Source organism: Haemaphysalis longicornis, unplaced genomic scaffold (genome assembly GCF_048455015.1).
Source record: "Haemaphysalis longicornis isolate Haplotype H1 unplaced genomic scaffold, Haemaphysalis longicornis Haplotype H1 scaffold_10, whole genome shotgun sequence".
Classification (NCBI taxonomy): Eukaryota; Metazoa; Arthropoda; class Arachnida; order Ixodida; family Ixodidae; genus Haemaphysalis; species Haemaphysalis longicornis.
In genome coordinates this window covers 104133518-104155931 of record NW_027526204.1, presented here as the reverse complement: position 1 = coordinate 104155931, position 22414 = coordinate 104133518, and the positions used below count along the sequence as shown (strand labels likewise).

The 22414-nt window shown below is 49.0% G+C and overlaps 1 protein-coding gene across 4 annotated transcripts in view; it reads right to left on the bottom strand.

The window, feature by feature from the left end:
• The window catches only part of Ptp99a (Protein tyrosine phosphatase 99A), a 232039-nt gene that overhangs the window by 127582 nt on the left and 82043 nt on the right, over positions 1–22414 (bottom strand). For all 4 annotated transcript variants that reach the window (XM_077690245.1, XM_077690246.1, XM_077690247.1 and 1 more), the window contains exon 2: positions 5159–5464. In XM_077690245.1, coding sequence (XP_077546371.1) covers positions 5159–5464 — 306 coding nt within the window. The remainder of the gene's footprint in view (positions 1–5158; positions 5465–22414) is intronic.

Genomic DNA, 22414 nt, shown 5'->3' with positions numbered 1-22414 from the left:
GCGCGTCGAGGGATCACGGCTGACCCATCGTCCGTTCCCACGTTCGTCTGAAGAAGACACCATCAATGGCTACTGCACCTCAAGCCTAATATGCGTTCAGAAGGTTTCTCGGGCATGCGTGCGTGCGTGAATATGTATGTATGTATGTATGTATGTATGTATGTATGTATGTATGTATGTATGTATGTATGTATGTATGTATGTATGTATGTATGTATGTATGTATGTATGTATGTATGTATGTATGTATGTATGTATGTATGTATGTATGTATGTATGTATGTATGTATGTATGTATGTATGTATGTATGTATGTATGTATGTATGTATGTATAACGGCCGCGGACGTGTCTGTCTGTCTGTCTGTCTGTCTGTCTGTCTGTCTCACGGCGGTGTTTTTAATCGACTTCTCTGTGCGGGGAAAACAAGCTACAACGGCTTAGCGCTATCCGAAAGAAGAACGTCCTGCAAAGGATGCTTTGCTGCAACCATACCCCTTATAGGGGAAAGGCAACTTTACGAACATGGACATAAGGTGAGTGTGAACTGTAAAAAAAGTTGCGTGATGGTGCGATCTTCATTTTCAGGTGGGCATCGCTTTGGCCTCAAAGGAAGTCAGCAGGGCGTGGTAGACTCCGCCGGAGCGCGCAATCTCTAATATTTAGGGATGTGTTCAATTCGAGTGTTCTTGTCGCCTTCCAGGGACGGGACATTCCCGGATCCTGGAAATTGCTGCTGCAGGCGCTCAGTTCTTTTATTTGCAGGCCGGAGCAGACACACAGCAGGTGTTTGATTTTAGTTTGATCACGAGGTTTTGTAACTTAAAACCTTCACGCTGTTATTTGTGAGCAAAACATTCCAATGGCAGACACCCATCGGGGGACTCTTTAAACAGCTAGTACTATATCACGTCAGAAAATATACACCAAGCGTGTTGGTCTGCCGGCGGCAAGCATAACGCTGCTTCCGATGTCATTAGCTCAGCAGAGACTGACGACCTAAGATTTTTTTGCGACGTATGGTACGGGGCGATATTACGATGGATCTAAAAAGAAAGTTTATGACGGGTGTTCGGTTCTTACAGCGTCTATATATACCTAGATATACCAACATAGGTGTGTAGTTTATACGTCTATACAGGTCACATTTATCTACTAATGCTCGGTGGAGAAATCGCCCAGTATACGTTATTATGGTAGCACTAACTTTGCAGTACGTCGTGCACGTCATATAAGGTTATAGATTTCACGCCGTAATAGGCCATTTTCAGGTAGCACAACAGGCAACCAAACTTTAAATTATAATTACTTCGTAACACTGGCTCAGGCAATGCTTCAGCGCATGCCCATAACAGTCGAAAACCGTAAGCGAGAAACGAGGGCCCGGCTGGCTTTCCCCAATGTTGCGTAATGCACATAAACCGTACTACGTAACTTGTAATACATACTGCCCTAGGGAATGATAGTGGAAACCCAATGATAAACAATGACGCGCGCCTGATTTTAGGTGCGGAGTACCTTAGGACCGCACAATGTTCGTCCGCGTCCGTGCGCATAGCATTTAAAATCGCCAAAAATCACACAGGCAGCGGCAGGATTCGAGCCTGTGTCTGGTAGACCAGACAGAGTTAGTGTCAGTCGTCTTATCTATTGGGCTACCACCCGAGAGTCAAGCGGCTTACTCCCTCGCCTGTAACGGTGCGGAGTACCTTAGGACCTCCCATGTCCGTCCGCGTCCACCCGTGCGCGCACCACCATCAAGCGAAAGTCAAGCGAAATTGGATTTCAGCCGTGAGTTGGAGTTTCATTTAGGGAATAATCAAGGTGCAAGTCACAGCTCAAATCGAATGACAGTGGGGGCGCAAATCGGATGTCACTCGGGGCGCAACTTGGATGTCATTTCGAGTCCCCGTACTCCGCACCCTCGCCATCATCCACGGAGTGGAGATGCTGCCATTTTTTGTATTGATGACCTATAACGCGGTACATTTGGTGTTTTGAGGGTCCACTTTGCCTTCGCGGTACAGAACATGCGTATGCTATCACGTGCGGATTCGTGCCCCCCTTTTGCGAGGAATGTAATTGGAATTCTAATTAATTTCTTTCCCCCCCCCGTTGTCACGGGAGGAATAAGCGCAACGTGCTCTAAACATCGATATCAGAGATCAATGATGGGGTTCATTCCTCGCAGGTTATCGTTTTCGCTTCGAAAAGAGTCCTCACCGCCTGTATGCAGGTCGGAACAGGTAAGTACGGACGACTGGCGGCATAAGGATAACCCTCAGGGCTTCGCCAGGTCTTCGATCACGAAAGAATCGAAGATGGATCACCCTCCTGTACCGTGCAGCACCGAATGATCGCGCTTCCCAAAGTATGCCTAAACACCGAAGAAACCAAGAGGCAAACCGAAAGAAGAGAACAAGTGGAAAGACAGACGGAACAACAAAAAGGAACGCACGGACACACGCGCACGCACGCATAACTGCGGGCAATAAGACAATTGCAGAGTTTCCCGTGTACGTTCTTTCTGGGCATACAAGCTGCACTCGTACACGCGGCGTCTCCGTGATGTGTTTGCTTGGCCAGGGGACGAGAGGGTCGTTTTTTTCTCCCCGCTATGAGGTAATGATTCCGCACACCCGAAAATAAACCCGGAATGTGTGCTGCCGCCGCGTAACTCGGCGTGATCATCGGGGCAGAAGAAGGAAGGAGGAAGTAACGATTGGTTCGACGGGAGCATTGGCCCGGAGTTGCCCTCCCGGGTCGCTCATGATGGTCAGGCGCCACGCTACTCGTCTCCCTTTTCGTGTCGTTGGGTTGCGTGCGTCCATATACGCCCGCCCAGTGACGGGTCGAAGGGAGACTTTCTGCTGCTGCGAGCTATAGATTGAATTTCGCGCTACTTTATTTACCCGCAGCGTTGAGAGTAAGCTGAAGTATACAATCGTCCGTGGCGTGACGTATTATTGTTCCTTTCGATTCGACTCCGTGTTCATACGTAATTGCGATTGAAAAAGGGAAATGGGGACACGCTCATTGCTCCGGTGACGAGAATAATAAGGTTTGTGCCTTTCTGCGTTCGTGTTGTTTTCTAACGCTTATTTTTTTTCTTCTTTTGGTGTCCGAAAATCGTTGGACTTGTTTACTGTTTTCCTTGACTGCGAATTAAGGATTTAGCGCTGACCTAGTTGACACATCGAACACTAAGCTGCCGCCTGCAGCGCCCCACATCGGGGCTGTCCTGGGTTTTGCGTAGCACAGCGTTTTATTGCGCGCGCGGCATTCTTTTAGGAACTCCCCAAACTCTCACCCAAGGTTGGCGGTTCTTTTAAGAGAAAGTTTGAATCGTTTTAAAAATCCGCGCAACCTATTTTGTCGTTCAGTTATCTTTTTTCGGGAATCAATCAATCAATCAATCAATCAATCAATCAATCAATCAATCAATCAATCAATCAATCAATCAATCAATCAATCAATCAATCAATCAATCAATCAATCAATCAATCAATTGATAGATCGATAGATTAATTAATTAATTAATTAATGAACTCATCAAACTGACAGGTTGAGTAACAAGAAAGAAGCAAAAAACAATGTTGACTCACTGAATGTTTCTCTGAGTGAGCGGCCAATCCAGGACATAAGCTCAGCTCTAAGCTGACATGTATTGAGTTGGGTTTCAGTACAATATTCCTCGAGTACTCGGGGCCATCCAGGTATCGATCCAAACCGACGGAAATAACCCCGGTGGTCGGTCAAACGGCCGATGAATTGATTGCAAAACCGGGTCGCGCGTATAATACACCCGCGTGTATACAGACCTCCCGTGGAGCCACCGACCGATCTAGCTGAGTTTGCACTGCGCGATACTCCACGATACGAGAAACGGGAAGTCAAAACAATCGTGGATGATAACGAGGGCCCCGCAAATGACCTGGAAATTCAACGCGCGTAGCTATCCAACAACTCCGAAGCCTTTATTGTCCTAGTGAACAAAGTCGTCCGTTCAGAACTGCTCGTTGCGCCGACTGGCCAGCCACCCTCCCATCCCTTACTTCGTTTTTATTCTTTATTATCCTTGCTTTTCATTAATTTACAGTGCCAGGCCGCTGGTCGATTGCGCCCGAAACATTACAACCCTCATGAAACGTGTTTGCCTGTGGTCTCTGCGAGGTTATTGAACACCCCCACCCGCTTATCCTGAGTCCACTGCCTCGTTAGATTTACCCAATCGGCCACTCACGGAACTCCTGTACGGAGTTCGTTTTTATGGCACACTGTAGCTGACACAAGTCATCAGGCAGTTGTGCGGACGTTAAAACGCTTAGGCGGAATGTGAGTCGGTCAGAGCGTTTACTCCTGCTGCGCTATATTACTGCTGCGAGCCGGGAGCAGGTCATGGCATGCGGAGTTCGCAATCAAAGAGACGCGTCCCATCGCGACACGCGTCGCGTATGCGTACATGCAAATCCAGATTGCTCGATAGTTCGGGCACCTGGCTGACTGAGTGACCATCAAGACCGGCAATCCAGTGGTCGATGGATAGATAGGCTAAGTGATTGAATAATTGATGGATGGACTGATTGATTGGATGCATTCTGTTTGTTTGATCGCGTGCTTGTTAGTAAAGCGTAATCGTTTTATTATCCGGTTGATTGCTTGATTGATTTAATGATTGAGCAGTTTATCGATCGATTGATTGATTTGATATAATCTATTGTTCATTGGATTGCTTCGTCATGAAGTAATTGATGTATTGTTCAATTGAATAGATCTATGAAGGCGTCTACGATAGATCTACCGATTGATCGATCGATCGACTGATTGATTGATTGATTGATTGATTGATTGATTGATTGATTGATCGACTGATTGATTGATTGATTGATTGATTGATTGATTGATTGATTGATTGATTGATTGATTGATTGATCGATCGATCGATCGATCCTCATGTGTGTTAAATGTACCAGACAGCGCTGATTTTCTACGTCACATGTATAGACATTTTCAGCATCTTCGTCCTTGGAGCCGAAAGCCATTGCACTAACGGGCCGTGCTATCGCCGAACTAATTGCCGCAGTCGACAGGGCGCTCCAACTGCGCATGCGCGGCGCAGTAAAGATAACGTGCAGATGAGAAGAAAGAAGACTGCTCACCCTGCACGTAGAGGCGCACTATGCCCCGGCGGCCCTGCCTGTTGTTGACCACGCACTGGTACTCGCCGCTGTCCTCGGCCACCACCGAGCGGAAGAGGAGCGCGCTGGTGGCCGGCACTAGGGCCGCCCGGGCGCCGGCCTCGGGCGCCACAGTCACCCGGTCCCGGGTGGCCTCGATCAGTCGCCGGTCCTCCTTCCACCAGGTCAGGTGCCGTGGCGGCGACCCGCCCCCCTGTGGAAGGTCCGGGCAGCGCAGTGTCACGTTGCTGCCCACTCGCACGAACACCTTCTCGGCGTCGCCGTCGCCTGCGAGAGGGGGAGAAGACAGCCGTTAGACCATACGCGTGTTCATCAACAGCGCGATCGGATAGCAAGAGAGAACACGAAAGAGGAGCATGGGCGGCTTGGTACGAGCTTCTGGAACCAAAAACCTAAGACGTGTTGAATGGCGACTGAGGAGTCTTCAACCATCATCATCATCATCATCACCAGCGTATCTACACCCACTGCCGGGCAAAGGCCTCTCCCAATAATCTCCAATTACCCCGGTCATGTGCTAACTGCGACCAATTTATCCCCGCAAACTTCTTGATCTCATCTGCCCATCTAACTTTCTGCCGCCCCCTGCAACGCTTTCCTTCTCTAGGGATCCACTCTGTTACCCTTAATGACCAACGGTTATCTTGCCTTCGCATTACATGCCCTGCCCACGTCCATTTCTTCCTCTTAATTTCTACTAATATGTCTTTAACACCAGTTTGCTCCCTGACCCACTCCGCTCTCTTCTTGTCCCTTAATGTTACACCTATCATCTTCCGTTCCATTGCTCGCTGAGTCGTCCTCAGTTTAAGTTGAACCCTCTTAGTGGGCCTCCAAGTTTCTGCCCCGTAGGTGAGTACCGGTAAGATGCGTCTTCAATAGGTGACCGGTAAAAAGTGCAAAGGCTCATGGGTAAAATGTCTGCTCCCGAGGAGTCCCGCCACTGTCGATTTGAGAGCTCTCCTTGCCTCCCGTACGCCAGCGGCGTTCACGCGCGCGTGTGCTTGTTGTTATTGTGTTTCCACCGAAAGAAAAAAAAAACGCTCACGAATCGCGCATTCGATGTATCACAGCGATGGACCCTATATACTAGGGACTCCTCTGAAAGGTAAGCACTCTGTGACAAATAAACAACACGTACACACGCGCGTGAAAGCCGCCGGCATACGGGAAGCCAGGAGAGATCTCGAACCGGAAGTAGAGGGAGCAGACGACGTACCCATGAGCCTTTGCGCTTTTTACCGGTCATCAATGGCATTCGCTTTGCATACAAGGTATCGGACGGAAGAACCTATTAGGGATGCGATTTCGAAATGCGAGTGAAGTATGCCAGTCTGGGGTCCCCAGTGAGTGAGGTGAGCCGAAGTGAGTTTGCAGGCCAAACAACAAAACAACTGTTGAAGACCAGGAAGCAGACGCGGTTTGAAGAGCACCGCTTTATTGGCGACCTTCTCGTGGCTAGCGTAATTCGACTGATGAAGATGATGATGATGTCACGAGCCACGCTGCCCGTGCTGTGGTTTCGATGTCTTCTTCTTCTCAACCAGATCATATTTCACTGAGTGTCTGAAGGCCGCTCAAGTCGTCGCAGGAGGTCACTTTCGGGAGGTTAAGCAATCTGCTTAGGTGATCGTTGATTATTAGGTTTGTGTCTCCAAAACGCTGTTGCAGCAGTTCGATAGCCATGGGGTAGCTGTCGTTGGTGGTTGGTAATCCGCTGATTACGCCTTCCGCTTTCCCCTTCAAATAACTGCGCAGGTACTTCAGTTTGTCAACGTTGGCTAGCGATGAGTTGTTATGTATCGTCGATTCGAACTGGTCCCAAAATGCAGGCCACTGAATAAATTCTCCATGAAAAGGCTGGATTTCAAGCCTGGGCAGTCTAACCTGAAGTGGTTCTTGGTGTGAGGTTGGACCCTGAATTGCACCAGTCGCCGTTAACGGGCACGCGTTTGCAAGATGCTTTTCAGCGCGAAAAATCATGCGTGCGATAGAGTCACGGTACTGTTCTACGGCTTCCAACTCCTCGTCTAATTCCTCATCGGGGACGTGGCCCTCTATTTCTTTGTCAATATCGTTCAAGGGAGTCTGTTTCAACTTGAGCATATTTAGCTGTTCTGCCAGCTCACCCGTCGGTAGCGGGGCAGTCTCCATTGTGGCCTTCATTTCGTTGGTGATCCGTGTAGTTGAGGCACGCAGAGCACCACGCTTCCGTTTGAGACGGTCCATGATGAAACTCGGTACGTGGAAAGGCCGCGCTAGCAGGTGCTGGGGCAATGCGTCGTTCTTGGCCGGTGCGTCCTCCTCGATGGGTCTACTTCATCGGTAGGGGTCTTCAACGGTGTAATCCTTCCATCCTGGTCACGGCACCAAATTGTTGAAGACCAGGAAGCAGACGCGGTTTGAAGAGCACCGCTTTATTGGCGACCTTCTCGTGGCTAGCGTAATTCGACTGATGAAGATGATGATGATGTCACGAGCCACGCTGCCCGTGCTGTGGTTTCGATGTCTTCTTTTTCTCAACCAGATCATATTTTCCAACAACAACCATCAATGGCCATGAAGCAACGATCACGCGACATGCGCAAGAATTCTCAACACTGATGACGACTTTCTCAACAGGGTGATACAAGGTGATAAAGTAGAATTAGGCTTGGCGTTGTTGAGGATGACAACGAATAAACAAAGCAGGACTGCGCGAGCACTGAGGCACGGAACTAGCTCGCTCCAACGTTACTAAAATATTCTAGTAACGTTGGCTCGCTCCGCGCGCTCATGCAGAGAGCCCTGATCAGCGCAGCGAACGGGCGATCGGCTCTCTGGAGCCCTCGCTGCGTCGCTACCCTGGCAGGCGTATTGTCGGTCAAAAGCCACCAACAAGACAGTGCTCAATATGGATACGGATATTTTAGAAAGTATAAGGCGCGTTTCGCAAAATCACTAGTTTTCTTTATCCCCAGTAAACTGTTACATCGTAGTCATCGCATGAAGATTCTGAGGATGAGCTTCCACAACGCGTCCGTATTTCATGAATCGTATTGCCTTGTCAGGCTCTCAGAAACTACACTAAAAATATAACTCGAAAAAGGAGATCTGGTAAAGTGTTACTTCGCGATATCCCGGATACCCCGAATGTTTCCAAGTGTAGACGTGAGCTTTGGATCTGATGCTGGCATGAGGTCCTTCTATGTTTATGCCAAGCCTCTGCTTGTCTCTTTTTTTACTTTTTTATGTTGTCAAGCACGCCGCAGCAGCGCGCGCGCGCGCACACGCAAACGATAGGCAAAGCTTTCGACAAGGGGGCAGCTTCTGTCCAATGCTAGCGCCTCAACAAGAGGACCTGCCTTCGTCAGTGCCTTCGCCTGATGAAGACAAGTCGCCCGACGAAGGCAAGTCCTCTTGCCGAAACGTCGGTACCGGGCTGAGATACCGACGTTTCGGCAAGCCTCTACAAAGTTTTGTCTCTTGCTCGTTTTCCAAGCTTCATGATTCACTTTTGCTGTGTTTGGGAAAACACTTGCTAGCCTAAGGGAATCCTCAAAGTAGGTTACCCAGGCAAAGAAAAGCGTGTTCCTACCCGTTTTTTCACCCCACCTAGCACCATGGGCTGTTATCGCCTTGATCAGAGATCCGTCTCCAGCGCGAGGTGCATGCCATCTCTGCCTACTAACTGCAAAATGCTGTTCATGCCCGGTAGAAAGCGGCGACCCCAGAGAGACGTCTGGTGGGAGAAATTGAAAAAAGAGAAAGCGAGGTCATTGTTGTCTCGGTCCCTGCTCCCGAAGTCGCCCCCGCCTCTCTCACGAGCCACACTCGAGATTCACCTTCGCACACAGTGCATCCTGCGCTTTCCCCTCCCACTCTCCCAATCGCTTTCTCTTGCCCTTAAACCGCGCTCTGGTCCCGTCGTTTTACGCACCGTAATAACACGGCGCGCGCCGATAAAGTGCGAGATAAGCGGGGAAGAAAATGACAGTTGCAGACGACGGCTTCGACCCAGTAACGAGTAGCAGACGATACAAAACAAACTCGAAGCAGACGGACAGAAAAGACGAAAGGCGGAGATATACGGGGACAACAAAGTGATTTCCAGCAGCCGACGAAAGATATTAAGAGCGAAAAGCGGGTCCAACATGTGAATTTACGGGCGAAAGCGACGTGACAGGACGCAGTAACAAGGTTCGGGGCGGTGCGTAGCAGACGATGCATGCAGACGATTTTTTTCGCTCACGTCCTACCCTCGGACCGGGCGGCGCGCGCACGCACGGCCGTCATTTTCACCTTATCTCGAAACGGAGATCTTCGCTTACGAGTTGGCCGCCGTTTCGACGGCCCCAACGTCAGAGTGTACCTCGGAATCTCTCGAAGAGAGCTCCGGTCGTATAGGCTCCGAAAAAAGCGAAAAGCGGAAACCGTCAACAGGTTTTAGAACACTAGCCAAGCATGCATGTCCACCGACGACCTCTGGGTGGGCAGACAGCTATGGCGTGACGTTAGAACAAGCAGGAACGCGAGTAGTGCTTTTATTAACCCCGACACTTCGCTTATCGGATAACGGACCGCTGATTAAGTACTCGTAAAGGGAGTTGGGATAGTGTGATCAGGGGTGTATGCGACGGCGGATATTTCAAGTAGCATGAGGGACAAAGTCCTGTGCGGTGCCGTGGTATGGTAAGGGCGATTTCACATTCTACTCACACTGCATCTACAAGCAAAGTCTACTCGCATAAATTGTGCGCTAACGGTACCCCTTAAATCTGGTTGAATCGAGAAGGAAACACAAAACACAAATCGGAGTTACAATCACGTTGACGAGAACACTACATTACCTAAAATTAGGTGATGAAATCAAGTAACCAGTTGCCTAATTAAGTATAAATGACTGTCAAGGCTTTCCCATGCATATTTGTTACGCTTTATGTCTCGCAAGTCAAACGGACGTCGAAATAAGCGCAAAGCAACACAATATAGAACGGTTTGCTCAAGCGACACCTCGTGTATAGGTCGCGGAAGGCATAACTTTACAAAAATTTCTGTGCTTAGAAGCAGCTTTGGTGGGCAAGTTCCCAATACGCGTACTTTGCACTTCTTTGTGCCCCTGGGTTATAATATATGTTATGTGCGCGAACAGTGACTGCGGAAACTCTCTTTTTATATCTTCAATATTTCTCTCAAAGTTTTTCGCTTTCGGAAAAAGCAAGAAGTAGCTTGCATCTGCAGAATTCCCGAACTAAGATTGCCAAGCCATCTCATGCGTGCAAGCAGGCCTTCGTGCTATGGAATGTCATGGACGGTGGAAAAATACCCGTGCCGAGCGAGCTGCATTTTCCGCGGCGGCCATATCGATTTTGTTCTCACTGCAGTCAAACACAGAAAAATTAAGCCGGATTCAGGCACCGAGCGCTGTAGCAGAAACACGGGCCGGCAGATGTTTCTGATCTCAAAAATTACAAAGACAAAAACGCCCGCGTTTCAACCTCCGTTCAACCCAGCAGCCAGCGAGCGTGCTCCCCGATCTTTTGACGTTTCCCAGCAAAACAAACAAGGCTCGGACGTCAAGAACTTGGGCACGCGGGCGATTCAATAAAGCCACGCGCCATCGCAAGGCTCGCGTAACGAGAATGGGGGGCAGCAAAATGTATACACAGCAGAAAGAAGTCCCCCCTCCGCTTGCGGGAGCGAACAGGCGACGATGACACAAAAAGGTGGGAAAAAGAGTAACAAGACGGAGCCAGCTTAGAACGGCACATCGGCGAGAGCCTCTAAGAGGTTTTAAAACAACATTGCGCCCGGAACGCAACCGTCAGCGTTGTGTCTACACCCAGAGTGTTCTACACAACAGGGAGAAAAGATACGAAGGAAAGCAATCACGGGAGGAACACTCGACGCGAAGTGCGTCGGGTGCCGCTGCTGCTGTGTGGGAGACTCAAGAGCTCTCGACTGAGAACAGTCCGTCTTCGCGTCTGCCCGACTCTCCGATGCGAACGTGCGCCATTTTGTTTTGTGCATACACTTCCCCCCGCGGTGCACGCTCGCTGGATTACTCCCGAGCAGAACGTGAACGAACGTGAACGAGACAGCCCATCATGGCGGAAGCGGCGGTGTTGGGTCCGCTGCGAAGCCTTTCTCCTCCCCACAACTCTCTCTTCTTTGTTGTGCTAGGGAAACGTGCCAACACGAAAACCGGGTCAGTTCATTACGCAAATAAAGCGGTACGCAATAAAGCCCCTACCCCGTCCTAACCCGAGCACTACTCTCGAGACCACTCTCCTTCTCAAAGAGGACTTCCGTTTGCAGACGCGTGCGCGCCAACAGCACTCGTTCTCTAGCAGACGACACGCCGCGGTCGTCTGCTCGGTTAGGCCTAATGATATGCACGGACGAAACGTGTGCATGCGTGCGCCGCCGCCACCGGTGGTCCTTTGTGTTGTTAAACCGCGGCTCGGAGCGCGAGGTGCTCCTCCGTCTCGCGTCAACGCTTCTGCCCTGCCTTGTTTCCCCGAAGAATCTTTTGTCTTTTCTGTGCTCAGTTGTTCTCTGCAGACGACTACCCGCCACCACGCGTGCTCTTACAAATACGGCCCAGCAACGTCTTCGAGGCGGCGTCCGTTGCCGGACAAAGACCTAATTAAAACGGCCGCGAGTGTGGGCGGTCGGCTGGAAGATGGCGCTGTGCCGACGGTATGCGCGTTGGAGACGGGAACGGGAAGTGTGTGAATAGGAGCCTCTGAAAAGGCTTGCAGGAAAAGAAGCAAGATAGCGACACGCCGCACGCGTGCGACATTTGGCAGGGGGGGTGTGTGCTATTTGGTGAGATCTTCTGCCCCAGCGGCCGGCCGTTGGACACGCAACAGGGTTCTTTGTTCTTGGCGGATGCGGCGCCTTGTGTGCTCAACAAGGTCGCTGGAATCTTGTTGCGGTGGACGCTTCAAGACACAGAAAGTATGCGGGACGGATGTGGCTAACGGTCGACTATTTACAGAGACCGGTACTAACGAAGCTTGTATTTGTCTGTAGAAAGCTTACAAAGGGTGTGAAACGGTGAGGTATTGAATGACCACGACGATCAGAACCAGCGATATACAATGAATCTCACCCCTTTTATCGGGTTAACAGTCTTCTTATTCTTCCAGTCGCATCTCTATGGGTATCCATTTGACGCTTGAAACGTTCGATGCGAGAACTGGCAGAAAGAACGGACAATTGCACTTTATCGGGATTTGTTGTTCCCAAGTTTAAAGTTCCCAAGTGACCTGGGTGTGTCCCGCACCATAGCCTCGGAGTTCATACATAGGCAAGGTGGTCAACGCTGATCGCCTATAGGTCGCCTGTGAAAGGCTGCCGGAAGTAACTTATTCGGTGCAAGTTTCAGCAAACGCGAAATTCTCTCGAGCGATACGTTTTGTCGTTGGCTACGATGACGTTCCGGTCCGGAATCCCTAAAAGTTCGTTAAAACGAAATTTTCGTACGAGTGACGTTCGTAATAGGCGGGCCTCTACTCCTGCAGCCAAGGCGTTCGCTGCACGTTTCGCGCTCGAGACAGGACTCGGGCAAACAACAACACGCGTTTGTTAACTGTTGCACGAACTGAATAAATGTTCGCTCTGGGGCCAACGCAGCGCGTAGGCGATCCGTGCAGCCCGTGCCGCCCAGCTGTGTGACGTATGGAACACCCAGAATTCCACAGGGACGTCCCCTCCCGCCCGCTTTGTTTTGACACGTATAAGCGACGTTTCGGCTCCTCCGCCTTGCTCTCCTCCTTCGCCGATTGTTCCGTTGCCGTCTGCCGCCCGAAACATCGTTCTGCAACGCCTCGTATAAAACAACCCTCTTCACACGCCGTGCCGCCGACGCAACGTCCTTCACGGTCGGGCGTAAATTTTCCTCGCGCTATGGCGCCGTGTTTCAAAGCGGGGAAAGATTTATGGTGCGTCGCCTGTTTCGACTGTGCATTCATTGCCCGCCTGTGCCATTTGAATTCCGCGCGGAAAGTAGGCTCGCTTCTCCGATACCGGCCGAGCTGCGAGTGTGTCGGCGAATATGGAGTTCGAGGTTCGCCTTTCGTGTCTATGGGGGCAGCGCACGGCAGATCATTACTCAGGCGTGTCAGAAATAAAACGTGAACGAGATACAGATTCCTCAACGTCGGGGTTATTCTTTCGCGTACTTTGGTCTTAGTGGAGCTTTTATATTGTTTTTTTCTTCGGCATTTTTTGCGTGCTGACGGCGTTGCGATTCATCTTTTAAAGGCGCTTATCGGTGACAAAAAGGAATAAAGCGCCTGAGATGCCCCCCTCACGTTCTTCAAAAAAAGGGCCCCATCGAATGGGCTAAGCGGGAACAAAACGTTATTTTGTTGGCAAACTTCGTGGATCACCTTAATGCTACATAAGGAACAACATCGTGAACACTCCGATACGTTGGTTTCGTACCGTATTTGCACGATACTAAGGCGTCCCCATTGTAACGCGCAGATAAGTCCAGTTCGAAAAATAAGAAAAAATAATATAACGCCGATTCTACGGTACAGATGTAAAAGAAATTACCCCACGTACCTGGCAGAAGACATTTTATTTGACCCATACCGCTGTGGCAGCACAAATCTCTTGCGTTTCACTAACTTTCTTATCCAGCTCATGCTGTCATTAAAACTGCAGAGGGAACATTGGACGTGCTCACAATTTCAAGTGCCTTGACCTTTGTAATTTTAGACGTGACGGACCGTTGGTTCATTAAGTGATACAGTTGAACCTCGTTAAGCGAAGTATTATCGGGGCAGCAAATTAGTTAATTATACCCGATATTCGTTGTAACAGTATAGGTAAAAATGGTCTCTAAAAATCGACAATCTGGCTCGCGCAAATAAACCCATTACTGTAGGCTTAGAACCCGCCGTACTCGAGGTAACCCTAGCTGTCTTCTTTTGGCGTTTCAAACTGAATGGACCGGAACGTAGCAATGTGAAATTACAACAGAGCGATGTCCGTTTGACCAAACAAACCTGCGCTCTAATTTAATTGAAGAAAGACGTGATTTTCACCTGGCGGCTATTCACGTTACTTCCGGAGCAAGTTTTCCAGTGTCGAGGCACAAAGGGGCCTTTTCTACTTTCGTAGTTTTACAAACTGTTATCTTCTATTTTATATATCTTGCTTTTAAACTACCAATCGAGGTTAAAGCCTCGCGTAAACGAAATATTTCTTCGTTATAGCCCATATTGCGCGCGGCTTGGCGGCTTTGGTTTAGTTATAACACGAATAAGGGTCACTAAAGTAAAGCGTAACCAGCCAAAGTTCGTATTTAGTTCGCTATAGCCAATATTTCGCTATATCAGTGTTCGTTATAACGAGTTTCGGCTGTAGTTCATGAACTCCACCTGGAAGCCTTGAAGTTCTCGGAAACGTCCGTGCCAAGGCCATTGAAGTCTTGCATGAAAATGTGGGCCTGTTTTGTTTACGTCAATGACGCACTCGTGTCTCCGGGACGCTTAGTGTGCACGATGCTTCAGAGTATATTAGTACCTGTTCAGAGTCGTCCCAGTCGAAAAAGACGACAGGAAAAAAATCTGTCGTTTGCCGTACTTTGGCGTGTCGTACTGTGGTCTTGTCGTATTCGTATCGTGTCGTGATTGTGATGTGTCGTGCTCCTGTTCTGAGTTTGATGTTCCGTCGTGCCGAATTCCTGCCTTGTCGTGATCCTGTGATGTTCCATCAGCAGTTGCACATTCTTTGAATGTTATTGCGCGGTGAAAAGTAGTGTAAATGGTAGTTCTGCTGTGACCACAGGAATTATTGTAATTTAGAAAATTTACTTTGTTGCTACGGCAGAAATGTGTGTCGTAACAACAGATCGCTTAGTCGTAACACAAGGGCTTCTGTTGTCGCAACAGAGTTTTTTGTCGGACGAATGGAATTCCTGTAAGGTTCTTGCGGTATTCCTGTTGTGATTTTAGACTGGGATAGCGGCGGAAACGAGGTGATAATTGGAGCAGCCGTAATATGTGCAACGTCTGGCCAAGGTATGCCCGTTGAGGAATGGGTGCACCGAAATTTCCTCGCGTGATGTTGGCGGATCGTTCTGGATTGGACTGAGTTGGATTTTGGGAGGAGTTGGTGTCAGTGGCAATGCGGCTGGCCATATTTAAGTTGACTTCGGTTTTGAGCCCGATTGTAACGCGCTCACAAATTTGAAGGCTACTTTTAGCAAAAAAGAAAAAGAAGTATAAGGTGCGCATTAGAATTCTGGAAATACGGCAACCAAATCTTTAGCACTCTGCACGTCCGCTGTAGAAGGCATGCGTTCTTCTTCAGATTGGTAGTAACGTTTTAGGCGCAAAAAATTAGGTCCGAATTTGCCTTCAAGTGCTTCCTTTTCAAGAGATATGTCATATCGTCGACCTGATCTGTGTGGTTTAAACCACCCGAATTCAGTTATTATCTCCGGTGGAGCCGCATTCTTTTGTTTTATTTTTGTTATGCTTGGCTCCGCTCGGGGTGGGGTGAGGACCAATGTTTCTCTTTATCTTTCGTTTGCGTTCTACCTTTATCTAGATTTCCTCCAACAGAATTTCTAAACCAGGTAGCGTCTTATGCTTCGTCTTTCTGATTTTGAGGGCGCTGGATTAGTTCCATCCTTGAGGCGTAGCTAGTTACTTCGAGGGGTTCTTTTGCTTTTAATTTTTTCCGCATCTTAGCGTGTGACGTCACAACAATCCCGATTGATCCTTCTAATCAAAAGGACACATTGGGGATCGGTTATGTACACATATTTTGACCTAAATGGGCCTTAGGCAACCTGTGATCTAAACAAATATTTTTCCCATTCATGAGTTTTTTTACCAGTTGTACACTGGTTCGAGAAAGGTTTTGCTTCACGCGGTATTATGTAAGGCTCATAGATGGCGCTAGTGGTTTCTTGGATTACAAAAAACCGCGAAGCCCGAAAAGCACGGACGAAAAAATCCGCGGGCATTACGAGTGCTAAAGTTGTCTGAAGGTGAAGGCCTAACGATTATTAAAGACTTCTCTAGTGCTACTTCGTGTTTGCGCCTTTTTAAAAGCGAAGCTTTCAGCCTCTCGCCGATGTCGTCTGTAGTTCTCCCGTAAAGCACCGCAGGGAAGCCAACTTTCCCTGACGATGATGGTGATCGGGGGTAAGTAAAGAAAAATTGAAAGGCTTCCCGTGGTTCGGAACCAAACCTGTGTTCTTCGCGTTATGAAGCCGACGTCTGTCCGATTGTGCCATTACGGTACGGTCGAAGCAGTTTGGATGTGAAAAGGGATGCATAGACAAGTAAAAGTAGACAGAAAATGCACCCCTCCGCTTACGACGACGATGGTTGATGATGGTGGTTGGATGATGGTTGAATGATGGTTAATGGCGAGGGGGTGTAGGGTCTGCTCCGCTTCCGGGTTGGTTCGTTTGGTGTTGGACTTGATTTTGGAAAGCATCGCAGTTCCCCGATCGGTGTCGTTTCGACAGAGAGTTAGTTGATTTTCTTTTTTAAGAGGAGATTATTGGTACAAATTCAGAAAACGCCAGGAAACCCCGTGTTACCCTCAAAACTCCGCGTTCTTACGAAAACGCCAGATTGCACTCAGAACCCAACGTTTTCCTCAAAACCTCAGGTTCCACCCAAACCAAGTTTCCCCGCAAAGTCCCATGTTCCACTCAGAACCCCGCGTTCTCCTCAAAGCTTCAGGGTCCCCTAAAAGCCCAAGGTTCCGCTCAAAATCCCATGTTCCCCTCGAAACCCCATGCTTCATTAAAAACCCTAGATCCCCTTGAAGCTATACACAAAAACATTGCGTTCCAACAAAACCCCAGGTTACCCTAAAAGCTTCATGATCTCCACAAAGCGCCGGGTCCCATCTAAAACCTCAGGTTGCCCTCCCCAAACTCCGGTTACTGGCCGAAGGATGCCACGCAATTAAATCTTCGCATTTCAGCGGATGTCGATCTGGGAATCACGGACGACTCGCTCCCATGGTTTGCACTTGCCTCATCGTAACTCGCCGCGCGTACACGCACGATACATTCGTTTCGCCGTTCAAAACAATGCGCGCATTTCCCTTCGCGTCTCGCGACTTTTAACAAGCCCGCGCGGTTCGTGGGAACCCGTGGGCCGGGCGCCACAACATTCGTATCGCGCTTACGCGAGCCTCCAGAGAACAATAATGTCCCCACGTAAACACCCCCACGATAACGATGCCGCAGAGACTGACATCCACAGGCTCACCAACGTCAACAGCGATTAGATAATGAGGCCTCACTCCGGCCATACTGGTGTTCCTCAACGCCGCTGCAAAAATTCGGTCGAGCACTCGCTCAGTTGAGCGGGTCTTGAACACTGCGAAGCATACATCGGTAGGTGTTGTTCTCCGTGAGATGCCGTTTCCTTCATTAGTATGCTAGTCGCGCGTAAGTGCCGCCGGGGATTAGCATACTGAGAGGACTGTGTGCTAATCCGCTGCGGACCGCTTAGAGACGGCGTGTGTGCATGTGCGCCGCCTCGTGGGCAAGGACCCGCTATGTGGTTGTGCGAGACGCTTTGTCCACATAACCTTCAGAGATGTTGAGATTCCGTTTAACTTCGGAGATATATGTCCTATGTGCACGCCCCTCCCAAAACATTGTGTTCTTTATTCCGGGCCCCCCAACTGTGACGGCATGTGTGTGGAGTGCGGTACTGGGCTTTCGTTCGACCGCGTAGATATTTCAAATCGCGTTGCGGATTACAAACGGCACTTTGTGGACGCATGCCGATTGTATGCACGCGGGGGCACCGAAGCATTGAACACTTTAAAAAATCTCAGTAAGCCCTTCAAGCATGCCGGAGAAAAAACACCGAAAGCCCGTAGGTGTGGCGTCCTTCTACGATCGCTGCTTTTATTGTAAACGAGGCTTTCGCTCGAAACGCTGATCTACGCGATATGATTTGGTTCTGCCCCTAATTCACTCATAGAAATTTCTCTCCTTTACACTGCTCTGACAAGACCAGATTAGATCTATCGGCTTGCTACCTTCTTCCTAACGCCGGGTTCAGACTGTTGCCGCAACTGTCGTAATACCTTTAAAGGAGCCATGAAGAGAAAATATAACTCCATTTTATTTGAAAGAATTAGGATTCAGTATCTCACTCAGCTCCATTACAGCACCAAAAGATGTTTTTTTTAACGAAAAAAATCAAGAAGTATTTTAAATCTTTCAAATTTTGCGCCACAGTGACGTGTTATGAGCAAGAATGACGTCATACGGGCCAAGTTGTACGTAGCAGACCCGAGAAACGGTCTCGGTATGGTACCCGGCATGCCTACGCATGCGCACAACCAGTTTTTCACCTCCGCGCACGCGCAGTGGCGCAGGTCGCCTACCGGGTACCGTACCGGGACCGGTTCTTCGGTCTGCTACAACTCTCCAATGACGCCATTTGACGCCTCAGCCAACCGAACTGCGTGAAACGCCGTTTTTTTTTTACGTCCATAGCGCACGATATGGCATAAGGCGACATAGGATAAGGCGACATTCTTCACAACACTTCTTTTCATCGGACCCACGGCAAGATGTATACAGATGTATAGACGTTTGTTGTACGGAATTTTAGAGTTATAAGACAATTTTATACGTACTATATTATTACGCTAAGCACGCGCATATGGGGTCTTATAAAGGCTTGTGTATGATATAAGTTCTTGCCAGCATCGTGCAACAGGCCCCTCCCTCCCTCCGTTGGTATGGGGCGTTTTGCCTGTTCAGGAAACTAGGGGCACCCCGTAAGTGTATGGATTCAATTGCAAATTTGATCGGTCATCGACAAGTTAAGATCTACACGTTTAGAAACAGGGCGTCAGTGTTCAATATTGCGTTCCCTTCCGTTCACCTGGACACTTTCCGACGAGCATTCAGCCAGACCGGTCCTGATAAAAACTACTCCTACAACGCAACTATACCAATTTGCACGTCTGTGTTATTTCCTTATCCCTGCATCGGGTTTAAAGCGGTTATTCAGACAAAATACAAGCTTGTTTTAGTCAAAAGAGTTTGTGTTTTGTAGTGCTCCCAGCGCTTGTCCGGCAGCAAACAATGCTGTATTCACTGAGAAATTAATCAGTTTAGGTTTAAGGTTTGATTCTCTCGCCAAATCGTGTGTTTTCGTGACGTCTGCCATGAAGTCACAAGGGCGGTTATTCAAACGAAATTCCAGTGCGTCATTAGGCTGTGAAGCCTTGCTTACCGTCACTGCTCCCAGATGGCGCTACCATAGTCAGCCGCGCACCGTTGTCCGCCGTTGCTTTGTTTTTGACCATATTTGCACCTGGCTTGTTTTTGTTACGGTAGAAAGTAATCGTTTTGTGAAACATGGGGTACGATCTACAAACATGGTCACGTAAGAAAACGTCGCTTACGCCAATCGGCCAGTGTCGTGTAGGACAACTCCAAAGCGGCGGACTGCTGTGCAGTTAAAAGAAGCACAGTGCGTATCGGTAATTCTACGTTTACGTGTATTTTCGTAACTTTCATTGTCTACCCCACCATTCTTGCTGCTGTAAAATGAATATTCATTACAGTTAAGCGCAAGAAGCTCGCTCTGCAAACTTATGAGCCCTGCTTCCTTTGCGTTTGCTTTTGCCGGTCTCAGCCTATCGCACAGCTGGCCGTATGACATCATAGGTTCTGTTGCGGGAAATGAGCTAGTGTGTCGCATGGCTGTTCCTCTTTCTCCTAATTATGCAGCTTATTTTACCGAAGTGTACGTTAAAAGTGGTGGCAGTATGAGTCTAATGAGGCAATATTTCGAACGAACCAGACATTTGTTTTGTCTGCATTAGCCCCTTTAAAGGATAAAAAGACGCAAACGCAGTCAGACTGGATCGATATCTCTATATATACTTACGCCGCGAGTACTCGTACATCAGCGAGTACTCGTACATCCGTACTCGTACTCGTACAAGGACATTCACAGGCCTACATCCGTAAGCCTGCGAATGTCCTTTCGTTTTTGGTGGCCCCTGGAAGCGGGCTTTGCTAGGATCAACTACATACCTGCTACCGCATATGAAACGCAGAAAGCGGGGAACGAAGGGGCGTGTATATGTAAGATGAGGGGCTTGCGCGGCGGCGAAGACAATAACAGGCTTCGCGGAAACCTTGTGCCGTTACGCGCATGCTCGCTGGATCAGAGAATGCCGGCACTGGGCTCCGCCTTCGGTAACATTTCTTCCTATTTCCAGCACCCGCTGTGACGAGTCCTAAATGGCTACATCGATTAGAGCACAGCCTCACATGGCTTGGCAAAGAGAATGATCAATTCAATCTGTAATCACGGCGGTCGCTGCACCAGCTGATACCGATGACCCCAACCGTCCTGCCACTTTTAGTGTGCCAGTATTGTTAGTGCATTAACTGTGCATACACCAATGCGCATTGGTCAGTGCGCATCGACCAATGTGCACCGACGACAACTCGAGTTCTAAGCATAGCGATGATACGTTGGCACAAGGCAGCTACCTCGCGAAATTGCGCCCGAAACAGCTTGTCGCGGTAAGAGAGAAAAAGCATAAGCGTGTCGAGTAGTGCGGCCCCACTTCGCTTAAAGGGACCCTGCAACACTTTTGATAAACGCTTTCACTCTTTCCTTCGCGTCTGGATCACTGTGAAAGTATATCTTTTCGCCAGCACGGAGCGGCACTGCGTGATTTGCTCGTCGCAGTGGATACGCCTTCCGTTTCTGCTTTGTTTTGATGGCTTTATTTTTAAGGTTGCTGTTGGATGCGTTAATTGCTCCAACTGAAGAAAAACCGGCCAACAGCCGCTACATGGCCTCAGTGACGTAATTCGAGCCGTCGAAGAACGTCAAGACCGGGAAAGAGAGCAAAATATTTTGAGCGAGTTTACAAGTTATCTGATGGCCATAGAGCAGTAATTTTTGGCTTCACGACCCCGTAATCTAAATACACGGTGTGTTGGGTGGCAACGTTTTGCAAGCATTTAAGATTTCAAAAAAAAAAAAAGTTGAAAAAAGAAGTTGCAGGGTCCCTTTAACCCCCTTGCTACAGTTATCCCGAAAAAACGTCGATACACGCGCTTTGAGCAGCGCGCGAATTTCGGTGAAGTGGACCTCTTCTGCCACGATCCAGTGAATCCACGAAGTGCAGGAGCGCTCCGCTGGCAACGAAGGCACGCGGAGGATTTAGCGCGATACCTCCGAGAATGCCCGTATACGGCAGCAGCATCCTACACGGATCGCCAAGTATTCTCCGAGGCGTGCTGAGCGGCCAACTTGCGCGGAACACACGCGCAGGCGAGGCGGTGATTTAGTGGAGATCGGTGAACCGCGTCCCGTTGCGTAGGGTCTGGAAACAGTGGCAGAGCTCGAGGGAGGAATGTGCCCGTAAAAAGAAGAGGAGGCTGTAAAATTCGGCCTACCTTGCGGAGTCCGCGCGAGCCGATTTTACGGCGGAGGCGTTTATGGCCTCTTAGAAAAAGCGCGCTGGCATCGGTGGATTCCGGGGCGACCGCTTTGAATACTACAGACGCGCCTGCTACTGCTAAATCGGGTAAGGGCGAGACCCGTGAGACGTCTCACGCGATGCAGTGCTTCTGCCACCGGACTACCACTTATGACGTCACGGAAGGTGGCTGAGATTCGATCAGAAATAAGGCCGACGTAGTAAAACAGCGGGTAAAGGGGACATGAAGACAAAATGCAAGCGTCTTCAATATTAAATAACTACCTTTTCGTTATTTACTCAGCTTTATTAATAACCAGATGCATGAAATACGTTTTGTTAATGACGAAAAAACATATCGTGTATTATAAAAATTCAAATTTCGCGCTAAAGCGACGTCACATGGGCATCAATGACGTAATATAGGCCGTCACTGAAAAAGTTGTCACCAGTGTGTTAACTACACTTTACAATGCATGTGAAGCGGGGACTATAGAGCCCCACCGTACAGTCACCTAGTCATGTTTCCCGGTGTCTTCGACAGCCGCCAATCACACAAACAAGATTCTGTGACGTCATCAAAACCTTCCGAGAAACTGGCCGGAGAGTCGCCGCTACTTGATACATTTTCTTCAGTATCTCGATTATTTGCTTGGACTTTGCGATATAATTGGCATCCTTGTTATCGGGAAAAAAGGGTCTTTTTAATGAACCAAGCTTGCCTTCTGTCTTTGTGGCTCCTTTAAGCGAGACTAGAAGGGACGCTCC